The sequence below is a fragment of the Podarcis liolepis genome (assembly GCF_965112155.1).
Source record: "Podarcis liolepis genome assembly, chromosome: 15".
Lineage (NCBI taxonomy): Eukaryota > Metazoa > Chordata > Lepidosauria > Squamata > Lacertidae > Podarcis > Podarcis liolepis.
Genome location: NC_139566.1, coordinates 12,264,581 through 12,278,169, shown reverse-complemented (window position 1 = coordinate 12,278,169; position 13,589 = coordinate 12,264,581). Strand labels below are relative to the sequence as shown.

General features: G+C 49.5%; 1 protein-coding gene across 1 annotated transcript; it reads left to right on the top strand.

The window, feature by feature from the left end:
• The first annotated feature begins 759 nt into the window (after nt 1-759).
• CFAP126 (cilia and flagella associated protein 126) lies at nt 760-8,519 on the top strand. The gene is made up of 5 exons (XM_083477635.1): nt 760-856; nt 2,541-2,603; nt 3,681-3,761; nt 5,514-5,690; nt 7,389-8,519. Exons 1-5 carry the CDS (start codon nt 830-832, stop codon nt 8,028-8,030), a joined length of 990 nt encoding a protein of 329 aa, XP_083333761.1. The 5' UTR covers nt 760-829; the 3' UTR covers nt 8,031-8,519.
• The last annotated feature ends 5,070 nt before the right edge of the window (nt 8,520-13,589 follow it).

Here is a 13,589-nt window from a genome sequence, read left to right as displayed (position 1 = left end):
TGGCAGCGTTTGCAGGATTAAGTCAGGACCGGAGTTACAAATGCACCGAAATTCTACAGACATGCAGGAAAAGAAATACAGAATGTGGCATTCTTCTTCTTCTTCTTCTTCTTCTTCTTCTTCTTCTTCTTCTTCTTCTTCACACCAACCCATCTTTCTTCTAACGGGTGCTCCAGGGGGATTTTATCCCCGCAACAACCCTGTAGGGAAGGTCAGCCTGAGCAGGGATTTGAACCTTAGTCTCCTTGCAGTCCTTCCCCAATACACATTATGCCTCGACGATCTTTTTCCTTAAAAAGTAATAAGAAGTTTCTAGTCCTCAACACATACGGGTAGCCAAACTAAGGCACAGGGGCCAGATCCGGCCTAATCGCCTTCTCAATTCGGCCCGTGGATGGTCTGGGAATCAGCGTGTTTTTACATGAGTAGAATGTGTCCTTTTATTTAAAATGCATCTCTGGGTTATTTGTGGGGCATAGGAATACGTTCATATTTCCCCCCCCAAATATAGTCCGGCCCCCCACAAGGTCTGAGGGACAGTGGACGGGCCCCCTGCTGAAAAAGTTTGCTTAACACAAGTTTCTAGTTCCTAATGTGGATCCCAGCAGCGCAGGAAAGGCGGGGGGGGCGGAGTTTGACTAGAGAGGCGTGGCTTAGATCTCTGGTTTGAATGACGAAAATGGAGGAAAGGAAGGAGGGAGGAGATTGGGCGTGGCTTATGAGCCTGGTTTCCCATTGGCTGGCGAGCTTTTTTTCCTTCTCCTTCCGGCCACGCCCACATACCCCGTTGCTAGGATACTTCCCAAACAAAGGACGCAGAGCAGCCAGCATGGCAACGCACTACAGTTCTGGCCAGGTGAGGGCGGGCGGGGCGGGGGGAGAGAAGAGGGGCTGCCCCCCCCATTGAAACCACCCCTTATATTTCCAAAATAAGACGCTTGTATTAAAGGGGGAGGGGAGGATGGGATTGCTCAGGGCAAGGAGAAATTGTTTAGGGAAGCTTTTAATATTTCGCGAATTATTCTATTTTAATATTTTTAATATTGTATTTAATATTTTAATAAAGCCGCCCAGAGTGGCTGGGGAAACCCAGTCAGATAGGCGGGGTATAAATAAATAAATAAATAAATAATCCCCTTTCCTCCCTGCTGTGAGGAGTTCTATTCTTCACCCTCTTTAGTTCAGAGGCTATTTGCTATTCTTTGCTATTTGCGCCAAAACTCCTATGAAGAGGCAAACTTCTCCCCACTTTCAACGTGTCCCCCAAACAACCATCTGCAATAAAGCCCTCATGGAGGAATTCTTTGCCCCCTCCCTTGGAGTGAGACCCCCCCCCCCATCTCATTTTGGAGAGGACTCTGCAGCTCGCCCACCCCTTGCCCCATTTAAACTCTCCTCCAGGGTCTATTAGTCACAAGCTTTCCACTTCCTCACATCTGGGTACCTACCTACCTACCTACTCTCCCTCCTTCCCTCCCCCAGGAAGAAAAATCCTCTCACCCTCTTCTCAAAGTGGCCAACCAAATGCCCCCATGGGAAGCCTGCAAGCAAGACCTGGTTGCAGTGAGCCACCCCCTCCCCTCGTTTTCCAACTGCTCCTTCCCTTCTCTCTCCCCATAGCTGTCAACTTTCAGATTTGAAAATAAGGGATCAGCAGCCTCACCTGTCCCGGAGACAGTCTACGGGATATCTAATAATCCGGGATAGCAGCGGGAAGCAGCGGGAAACAGTGCTGGAATAAGGGAATTTCCTGCAAAAAAGGGAAGGTTGACAGCTATGTCTTTGCCCTGCCCCCGCTGCTTTTTTTTTAAAAAAAAGATATTTATTAATATTTCACAGACAATAAAAACCAATTCCAACATTTAAACTACAAAAGCAAAACAAACAATACACAGTGAAAAAACAGTTGATAGAGGAAAGAAAATAAAAATAAAAATAAAGAATAAAGACAAAGAAAAACCAAAGTTCAAAGCTAAAAACAAAAAGTAGATTAATATTTTCAAATCTTATATTTTCTTCACTAGTTTCTTGACCTCACACCTCCCATTTTGTGTTCCAATTCAAATATTAAATTCAGCAAATCCTTACCCTCTAACATTTATCCTTGCTCCGTATATTAACCTATTATTATAAATATCCATTTCCAATTATCAAACCCTATTTACATTTTCTTAAGCATCTCTTTACCAGTACCACTTATTTTCAACCAAACGTCATTTCAACATTCCTCTGCCCCCGCTGCTTTTGGCATAATATATTCTACTTCCTGGGGAGGGGTAATGCGCTCTACAGCAGCCCACCCCCTTTCCCCCAATGACATTTCTGCCCCATTTTGCTCATATATTTCATTTCATGACCATGAGGACTAGGAACTCACTGGATCTCTTTAAAAGTGAAAGACAAGGTTCCCTTCCACATACACATACTTCTTCTTTACCGCTCGGTATTCTGGGACCAGCACTAAACCTGCTACATCTCAGCCCTGCTGCCTTGAGGTTTTGTTGACCCATCTCAAATACCCCCCCCCCTTTGTTTTACAGTATGAAGATGCGTACAATCCTAAGAATTTGCAGAACTGGAACCTTCCCAGAGTTGCTAAGGAGGTGAGTTTCCTCTGGAAGCAAGTGTGGAATGAGCGGACTTTGGAGATAGGTTGAGGTCTGGTGCTCTCCTAACAACAGAATAAGCCTCACCCTTTTCCCAGTGTTGGGGAAACTCTTATGTTTGCTTTGATCGATTTATTGCATATTTTTATTATGGAGGCTGACCTTTTAATGTTTTCAGGAGATTGCTTTATTGTATCTTTTTTTATGGACGCTTATATATTTTATGGTTTGTGTTGTGGTTTTTATAACATGTTAACCTCTAAGAAGCCGATTTTGGCATTAAGTGCGATAAAAATTATAAATGAACATAGTAAAATCCAATTAAGGGCACATTTCTTGTCACCATCATCTTCTGCTGCATATTTATATAAATCGTGGGTTGTATCCAACATTGGTGATACTAATTGGTGTGGTGCAGTGGTTAGAGCATCAGGCTAGGACCTGGAAGAGACCAGGGTTCAAATCCCCTCTCAGCCATGAAACTCACTGGGTGACCTTAGGCCAATCCCTGCCCCTCAGCCTAACCTACCTCAAAAGGTTGTTGTGGGGATTAGGGGAGGAGGAGGAGAGCCTTGTATGCCACCTTGAGTTCATTGAAGGAAAAAAGGGGTATATATAAATGCAATCCATGCTCAGAATAAAATTAATGTACATGAATAACATGGGACCATTACGTTCAGTTAAATTCTCTGAGTAGAACTTTTTTTTAAAAAAATGCTGCTAAAGCATACAGAAAATATCAAAGCGGTTCCACAACAACTGTACATTAAACCATACAATAAAAGCCATATAAAAAATTAAAATTAGTTTACTATTGTGGAAAGTGGTATTCTTAGTTGCCTGCATAAGCCTGACAGAATGGAAACATTTTCAGCAGGTGCCTCCTGAATATCTAGTGGCGGAGAGTTCCACAAGACAGGCTGATGACATTAAAAGCTCGGTTCCTTGTTGTTGTCAAAGGAGCCTTGCCAACTCAGGGAAACTTGGTTGGATACAACCCTTAGTAAAGAGAGGGCTGCTCCTTCGCCATTTGGCTTTCCTCCTGCCTTCATTCTCCTCCCATCTTCTCTGCAGCACCCCTCTGCCCGGGAAGGTTACACACAGTTTATAGCCAATGACCGAGGACACCTGCTTCCGACAGTCCCACGCTCCAAGGTGAGGCTCTGCTCCAGGGACGGGGAAATCTCAAGCCTGGGGGCTGAATGCGGCCCTTCAGGACTTTTGTGTGGCTCTCAGGACTCTCCCTAGGCCACGCCCCTTACGGACTGCCTACCACACTCCTTAAACCCTGATAATTCCTCTGATTTGCCTGGATGGATGCCCTCCTAGTCAACCCCAGTTGGCAGACCAATGGGCAGGGATGGTGGGCGCTGGAGCTCTGCCACATAGGTAAAGGGACCCCTGACCATTAGGTCCAGTCGTGGCTGACTCTGGGGTTGTGGTGCTCATCTTGCTTTATTGGCCGAGGGAGCTGGCGTACAGCTTCCGGGTCATGTGGCCAGCATGACTAAGCCGCTTCTGGCGAACCAGAGCAGCGCATGGAAATGCCGTTTACCTTCCCGCCAGAGGGGTACCTATTTATCTACTTGCACTTTGATGTGCTTTTGAACTGCTAGGTTGGCAGGAGCAGGGACTGAGCAACAGGAGCTCACCCCATTGCGGGGATTAGAACCGCCGACCTTCTGATCAGCAAGTCCTAGGCTCTGTGGTTTAACCCACAGCGCCACCCGCATCCCACCCTGCCACATAGCGCATGGTTAAACAGTGGGATTTGTTCCCACAAGAGATAGCCACCCACTTAGATGGATTTAAAAAGGGGATTGGGTGAATTCCTGGAGGATTAGACTATCAACAGCTACAAGTTGTGATGGTGATGTTCACTCGCCAGTGTTCACCCTCTGAATACCAGTTTCTGGGTCTCACAAGTGGGCAGAGTTGCTGTGGCTCTCAAGTCCCGCTTGCTGGCTGCGCTTTGGAGCAGCTGGCTGTCCGCTGGGAGAAAAGGATGCTCAACTCCATCAACAGCTAGTAGCTACAATGGCTATGTTCTCCCTCTACTGTGGGAGGCAGCAGTGAGCCACTGAGTTTCTGGGAATCACAAACGCCGGAGATTTGCTATTGCACTTTTTTATTTTTTAAATATAATTTTATTAGTTTTTCACACAAAATTTGACGTTGCAGTGGTACCTCAGGTTACATACGCTTCAGGTTACAGACTCTGCTAACCCAGAAATAGTGCTTCAGGTTAAGAACTTTGCTTCAGGTTGAGAACAGAAATCATGCTCCGGCGGTGCGGCGGCAGCGGGAGGCCCCATTAGCTGAAATGGTGCTTCAGGTTAAGAACAGTTTCAGGTTAAGAATGGCCCTCCGGAACGAATTAAGTACTTAACCTGAGGTACCACTGTATTCCTTTGGACATAATTACATTTTGCCTTCCCATCCGTACATCCGTGATGCTCCTGTTGTTATTCCTTTATCTGCTGCCATAGCTGCTATTTATTTTCTACTTACTTTACCATCGTTCATTTATTCTCCTTCCCTCACCTGTTATTCGAATCCCCCTTGGATTTCACTTGGCTGTAGTGTTTTTGGTCAAATAGTCCGACTAGAACCTCCAATTCTTGGACCAAGTTCTCATCTTTTTGACCTCTTCTTTCTGCTGTCAACTTTGCCATCTCTGCCTAGTCCATTAACTTCAAAATCCATTCTTCTTCCATTGGGAAAGAAGGTCCCTTTGTGCTCAGGTCCTCCTTGGCGGCTTCCCCCGTGGTCACCTTGCTGGCCACAGCAAGAACAGGATTCTGGACCCGATGGGCCTCTTGGCCGGAGCCAGCCGCTGGGCTCTCGGCTTGCATCCTTGCGTCCCACCCGTGTGCTTGAGCCCTCTCCTTCCTCGCCCCCCTACAGGCCTCCCCTTGGGGAACATACATGGGCACATGGGATATGCCCCTGAAGATCCCCCCGGCCAAAGTCAACCTCACGTCCCGCTCGGTGAACGCAGCCGCCCATCTCACCGAGTGGATCAGCAAGTCCACGGCCTTGAACAACGCCTGTAACGGGTTCTGCCCGGAAATCACCGGCAAGGTAAAATGGGCTGGGCTGGGGGGTAGGGGTTGGTGTTTGGAATCCCCCTCTGGGACACACCTGTAGGCCAAGCCAGTGTGGTGTAGTGGTTAAGAGCGGTGGACTCGTAATCTGGTGAACTGGGTTCGCGTCTCCGCTCCTCCACATGCAGCTGCTGGGTGACCTTGGGCCAGTCACACTTCTCTGAAGTGTCTCAGCCCCACTCACCTCACAGAGTGTTTGTTGTGGGGGAGGAAGGGAAAGGAGAAGGTTAGCCGCTTTGAGACTCCCTAGGGTAGTGATAAAGCGGGATATCAAATCCAAACTCCTCTTCTTCAAGCGGGACAGCCAGGGAGGCTTTGCAGAATCCAAAGTCACCTCTGCTGCACCATTCATTTGAAGCACACTTAACGCACATGTGAATCACAGGCTGCACGCTGCAAAGAGCTGTTGTTCCCAGCATGGCGGCACTCTTAACAAAAGCAGACCAAGTGTCCCCATTTTCCAGGGACAGTCCTGGATTTACAGAAGCCTTCCCTATTTGTGTTTCGATCCTGGAATGTCCCGCTTTTCCTTAGGACATCCCTCTTTTCATTGGAGAAATCTTGGAGGGTATGAAACAGCAGCTGAATTCCTGGAGAGTGGCTGCCAGGCAGTTTAGATAATTCTGAACTGTAGTTTCCTGTATTTGTATCTTTGCTGAAGGGTTGCTCCCAGATTCAATCCCCAGGATCTCCAGGTAGTGAGCTGCTGCAAGTCAGTGTTGGCAGTGCTGCGATAGATGGAGCAATAGTTGAGTCATTGTGGAAATCCCCTTCCTATGCTCCCATCAGCTGCAGGCAGCGTAATCAATGGCCAGGCATGATGGGAGTTGTAGTCCCAACAAACAAACTGGAGGACGTGAGGTTAGGGAAGCTGGCCATAGACAGGCCTCTCTTTCTGGCAAGGCATGACTCCTCCCAAAGAATCCTGGGAACTGTAGTTTACTGCGCACAGTGCTACCGTTCCCAGCACCCTTAACACATGAGAGTTGCCAGGATTCTCTGGGGGGAGAGCCATGTGCTTTAAATGTTTGCCAAGTGTGCTTTAAATGTATACGGTGTGGATGCGACCCAAATCTCATGCTTGCCATACTGATAGCTGTGAGATCACAGAAAGGTTGACTGTAAAATGTTCCTTAAAACTGTTGAAAGGAAATGCTAGAGTGATGCAGTTTGAGTTATGCAGTTGTTTTGACATTTTCTTGAGTTGCCAGTCATTTTAATGATTGATCTGTACTGCTTTTAATGGGTTTTTTTCCTTTTTGTATATCGCTGTACTCTGCCCGGATACATGTATAAGGAAACTTTTTTAGATAGCTAAGGAGGATGGAGGGCACCAGAAATGTTTAGGAAACCAGGCAGCCTTTGGAGAATTGGGGAAGGGCTGTAGAGCATCTTCTTTCTATGCAGAAGGCTGGCGAAAGACTCTCTTTCTGAAAGAGCTGCTGCCAGACAGTGCAGACAATATTGAGATAGATGGACCAACAGTGATCCTCCACCGAATCCAATTGGCAGGAGATACAGTACAGACAGGTGGACTGCTTCACACCCAGTGTATTTAAACGATGGAACTCACTGTTGCAGGACGATGTGTTTCATTATTTTATTAGATTTTATTTATTAGTGATTTATGCAGTGATGGGCAACCCCCTATTCTCTCCCTCCCAAATCCCCACAGCCAAGCGACCCTCCACCACGCGTTTGCAAACCCGTCAAAGGCGGCCCATCGTCAAGAAAAGCCTCGGAGCGTCCCGGCTCGGTGGGGAAGATGCCTGCTCAGGAAGACGCCGCATCCAGAGGATCCGCCACCCCCAAGGGCCCCCTCTCCCGCCAGCCCGGTTGCATTGACGTCCGCATGAAAGACGACTTGCCAGATGCCCAGCAGATGGAGCCCAAGGAACCCAGACCTCCAGCCACCAGCGAAATCCCGGTCTCGCGCCAGCCCGGTTCCATGGATGTCCGCATGAAAGAAAACGGGAGCCCCAAAATCCCATCCCCCAGCCGCCCCAGCTCCAGGGAGCCTGCCGCCAGGAGGGCGGCCTCGGCAGAGGCCCCTGCTTCAGGCTGGCCCCGGTCGCTGGAAGGGAAGCCCAAAGTGGTCAGCACCCCTGAGCTCTTGGCTTCGTGTCGCCCGGGCTCCATGGAAGCCAATCCCCGGAGCCCGCCTTTGGCTGAAGCCCTGGCCTCCAGCCGGCCCACCACGAAGGGCAGCCTTGCAGCACCAGATGTCCGGAAGACCCCGCTAGACATGGGCGCGGATTGGCGGGAGAAGGGAGCCTCTCCTCGACCCCTCCACGGCCTGGAGGAGCCGTCCAGTTAGAACCAGTCCGCCTGGAAATGGAAAAATTCTATTACCAATGAGTTGAAAGTTGAAAACAAGCCATTCTGCTCAGTCTGGTCGAGACGTCCTGGGGTGCCTGCACGTGTTTCTTTCCCCTCTCCTACCCTCTCACCTCGCCCCACCTTGGGGCTTCTCTCCACCCCCCTGCCCTCTCCCCATTCCCCCCCAGCTCCCTTTCTCTGTTCCACCTACCAAGAAACACCTTCCATCCGGTCAGCCCAGACAAGTGAGACCCAGGCATTTCTCCACTCACCTGAACCTCAGGAAAAACGAACAAAGGAAGGGGGTTAAAGCCCTGCCGGAGAGACACTGCCCAGGAGATGACCTGCCCGAACAAGCAGGCAGCAAGACAACCAACCCGAGCTTTGCCAATCAGAAAATTAAATAATTACAACCACAGGGGCCGCTGATGATGGAATGGGTGTTTTCATGGTAATAGACACTAAATAAAGCTAACCCCAAAAACCACAGTTTCTCAGTAGGTCTTGATTGCCTGTTTGTGTGGTGTAGTGGTTAAGAGCGGTAGTCTCGTAATCTGGTGAACCGGGTTTGATTCCCCGCTCCTCCACATGCAGCTGCTGGGTGACCTTGGGCCAGTCACACTTCTCTGAAGTCTCTCAGCCCCACTCACCTCACAGAGTGTATGTTGTGGGGGAGGAAGGGAAAGGAGAAGGTTAGCCGCTTTGAGACTCCTTCGGGTAGTGATAAAGCGGGATATCAAATCCAAACTCTTCTTCTTGATTTTTATTTTTATTTAAAGGAAAACACGAGGGCTGCCGGCAGCTTGAAGGAATGTCAAATCAATTTGTCGTGTGCACTTTGATTTCATTAAGGCCGTCTTCCTCTGTACAGATTTATCCGGGCAGAAGCTCCATTGGGCTTTCTTCGGAGTCAACAAGGATAGGATAAGCTGCCCATTTGTGGACAAGCAAAGAAGTTATTGGTCTGAAGAGAAAAATATCTGTCTGTTTCCGGAGAGAGCCGGCAGTGTCTTGGATAAGAGGCCTTGCCCCCTGGGTGCGAGAGGAGATGAGGCCTCTTCCAGGATGGTATTTTAGCATCTCCTGCGAGAGAAGGAGTGTCTTTTCCAAGATGGAAGGAAAAGATGTCACATTCCCTTCACATGCAGGTGGGGGCGGGGCCAGAGGCAAAAGTGGGTGGAGCAATGGATGCAAAGTTTACCTTTCTACCTAGGCTAGGTGATTCCTCACCCCCCCACCCCTATCTTTGACCCAGGCAAGCGAGAGGCATCAGAGTTCAAGGACATAATTCCAGGCAGGCAAGGAGGTGCAAAGCAGGGCTAGAGAGGGGTGTTGCCTGGGGAGAGTCTTGAGGGCCAAACAGAGGCACCTTGGGGACCACATTCAGCTCCCAGAAATGTACCCTCACTTAAGATAAGCCCATGAAATCTTGCCCTGCCTTGTGAGAGCAAAGCCCTGATGCAGACTAAGAGCACCCCCTTGGAAGGTGTGTGAAAGGAGCCCCCTAAGCTATGCTCTGCCACAGACAGCGTTGCCAGCTCAGGAGCAGCATCCCAGACCCTGAAATTTCAGGACTCAAACCTGAGACTTATTGGAGGGATGCAGTGATGCCATGGGGGGGGGGGAGATTTGACCTTCCCTAGGGATGTGGGTGGTGCTGTGGGTTAAACCACAGAGCCTAGGACTTGCTGATCAGAAGGTCAGTGGTTTGAATCCCCGTGACGCGGTGAGCTCCCGTTGCTCGGTCCCTGCTCCTGCCAACCTAGCAGTTCGAAAGCACGTCAAAGTGCAAGTAGATAAATAGGTACCGCTCCAGCGGGAAAGTAAACGGCGTTTCCGTGCGCTGCTCTGGTTTGCCAGAAGCGGCTTAGTCATGCTGGCCACATGACCCGGAAGCTGTATGCTGGGTCCCTCGGCCAATAAAGCGAGATGAGCGCCGCAACCTCAGAGTCGGCCACGACTGGACCTAATGGTCAGGGGTCCCTATGACATCTTTAAGTCTATACAGTAATTTCAGATATGAAGATTAAATGGGAGAAGGGAGGGGGGAAGCACAGCTCCCCTTTCCCGAGTGTCCTGTCTATACAGTGGTGCCTCGCAAGACGAAATTAATTCGTTCCGCAAGTCTCTTCGTCTTGTGAGTTTTTCGTCTTGCGATGCACGGTTTCCCATAGGAATGCATTGAAAATCAATTAATGCGTTCCTAGGGAAACCGCCTTCAGACCAGGTCCGGGGACAGTCTGTCCCCTGACCTCTTCTGAAGGCTGGGGGGGGGGAGACAAGGGCTTTTCTTCCCACCCCCAGCATTTAAAAAAAAACCCGGGACAGCGGAGGACTTCTCCGCTGTCCGGGCGATCTTAAAATGCTGGCGGGCGGCATTTTAAAATCGCCCCGGGACAGCGGAGGACTTCTCCGCTGTCCGGGGCGATTTAAAAGCCCCTGGGAAGGCAGGCAGGGGGGACAAAGACTTTCACCCCCCGCCCGCCTTCAGAAGGTGTTCCCGCCCCCCGCCCCGCTTCGGAGCACCGGGAGAAGCGATCTCCCCGCAGACCCTTGCTTCAAAAGAGGTCTGGGGGCAGCGGGAAGCGCTTCCCGCTGTCCCCGGACCTGGGGCTGCGGGGAGAAGATCGCTTCTCCCCGCCGCCCCTTGCTTCAAAAGAGAAGACCCGCTGTCCCCGGGGCAAGCTTCGTTTTGCGAAGCAAGCCCATAGGGAAATTCGTCTTGCGAGGCAACTCGAAAACGAAAAAACCTTTCGTTTTGCGAGTTTTTCTTCTCGCGAGGCGTTCGTCTTGCGGGGTACCACTGTATATCCTATCTATACAGTCAACTTCTGTTGGGCTGAAGCTTGCTATACAGTTGTACCTCTGGTTACATACTTAATTCATTCTGGAGGTCCGTTCTTAACCTGAAACTGTTCTTAACCTGAGGCACCACTTTAGCTAATGGGGCCTCCCGCTGCTGCCAGCGCGCGATTTCTGTTCTCATCCTGAGGTAAAGTTCTTAACCCGAGGTACTACTTCCGGGTTAGTGGAGTCTGTAACCGGAAGTGTTTGTAACCCGAGGTGTTTGTAACCCGAGGTACCACTGTATATGGTGCTCTTGCTCACCTGGAGATTCAAGGCCCACCCTTGCCACCTCAGGGTGGTCAGAGAAACCTGGAGACTTCAAGTCACAGTCTGGCAACCACAGAAGATTGCTGTCCCTTCAGGAAATGCCTGCCATCATTAACCTTTCCCCATTGCGCAACTCCCCAATGAGCTTTTGAGGGATTTGTTTGGGAAATGCCAATTGGAGAAGGGGCACCCCCTGCAGCGTGGTCATGCCAGTCGTGTCACCCTGAAACCACCTCTGCAGAAAGCAACAGATAAACCCCACGACCTCATCTGTTAATGCCAAGCCCATTTTAAAAAGAGATGGGGGTGGGGTGGGGAGAGAGAGAAACCAAGCTAATTGGTTGACTTGAAAGCTGCTGGTTCTGGGACTCGAAAGGCTTCCACCCTCATTAACGCCCTGCACGTACAGAAGATTATTTCTTTTTTTTAAAAAGAGTATTTTTTGTGTGGGGGGCAAATTTAGACAGTAAAACTCTTCCCAGTAATAGATACGCACAGTTGATTTAACAGACGCAAAGCCGTCACAGCTCCTGTTCCTTAGGAAAGTCTTAGATCATCTTTTTTTGATCATCAAAGCAGCCAGGCTTTTAAGAGAAGGCTTTCAGAAAACACACGGGAGATCTGGGACTCGTCTCCCCTTTTTAATAGACTGTGAAGTGTGGAGAGAGAGAGACAGACAGACAGACAGGTTAGATCTTCTTTCCCACCACCCACCAGCAACCCGTTTTTTCAGAATCAGAAATTCAGGCACTGCCAGGCAGGTGGGGGGTTCTTCATCTATGCTCAGCATCAATGCTTTACTGCAGATTTAGTTTTGAAGCGTACCAGGATACAAGGCTGCAGGGAACACTCGGGAATAGGTATATTGTGTGCGTCTGAGGACGATGGACATAAACCGGATTGATGTGGCCTCCAGCAAGGGGGAGATAACAGCAGGCTTGTGGGGGCAGGAATCCCAAGGTTTGCAGAAGTACAAAACCATCTTGGGAAAGAACTTCTAAGGCTTGGAGGGGGGGCAACACACCCCAAAATGATCAGTGTGGGCCCATTTTGTTCAATCATGAAATGCAGAAAAGGGAGGGGAGACCCTGTGAAATAGGGAGTGTGTGTGTCTTTGTGTGGGAGAAACAAGTGGAACCGGGTGGAGGTAAAATGGAATACAGTACTGTATCCTGGAAGAAGGCACAGCCAGCTGGAACACTTTCTCAACATAATTTTTTTTTTTTCAGGTCCTCATTGTCACCAGCCCTTTTTTGGAGGTGGGTCATAGTTGAAAGCCATTTATGGGACCCACTTGTTCCGTTTTAATTTAACCAGGTACAGGTCCAGATGTGCTTTGGAGCAGGCTGCCAGCTGGTTTTGCACCCTGATCAACCAACCTCACCTGATATGGGCAAAAATCCCTATCATTGTGGGAGATCAGGACTGGGGAATCTTTGGCCAAGTCTTATTGAAGTACAACTCTCATCAGCCCCAGCAAGCATAGCTAGCAGCAACGGATGATGGGAATTGTAGTTCAGCCACGTCCAGAGGGCCAAAAATTCCACACACCTATGATAGATGGTAAGGGACACAGGTGGCACTGTGGGTTAAACCAGAGCCTAGGACTTGCTGATCAGAAGGTCGACGGTTCGAATCCCCACGACGCGGTGAGCTCCCGTTGCTCGGTCCCTGCTCCTGCCCACCTACCAGTTTGAAAGCATGTCAAAGTACAAGTAGATAAATAGGTACCACTCCGGCGGGAAGGTAAGTGGCGTTTCCGTGCGCTGCTCTGGTTCTCCAGAAGCGGCTTAGTCATGCTGGCCACATGACGCGGAAGCTGTATGCCGGCTCCCTCGGCCAATAAAGCGAGATGAGCGCCGCAACCCCAGAGTCGGCCACGACTGGACCTAGTGGTCAGGGGTCCCTTTACCTTTATGACAGATGGTCATGGAGGGGTTGAATTCAAAGAACCCAGGACAGGTGGGCTGCACACCCTTACAATTTATTAATATTACCTTTTAAACCCCAGCTTTCCTTCCAGGAGCTCAAGGATGTACATGATTCTCTGCTCCATTTTGTCCTCACAACAAGCCTGTGAGGTTGAGAAACAGTGACTAGCCCAAGGTTACGCAGTGAGCTTCATGGCAAAGTAATAATTTGAACCCTGGTCTCCCAGGTCCTAGTGCAACAGCTGAACCACACCACACCAGTTCTGCTCAGCAACAGAGAACATTTCTTGCATACAGAAGATCTGGGTTTGCGGATTCCACCTGAGGAAGAAGGGTTGGAAGCTACCAATCTCTTCCTGAAAACTTGGGCAGTAGGGGACCTTGGAACTGCCCATGTATTTTTAAACCAGGCCAGGTTCTGCACCCAAGACATACAACAGCCGAGTGAGATACGACCCACTGTGACATACCCTGATTATTCAGAAACATGTCGAATAAATAGCACCAGTAAC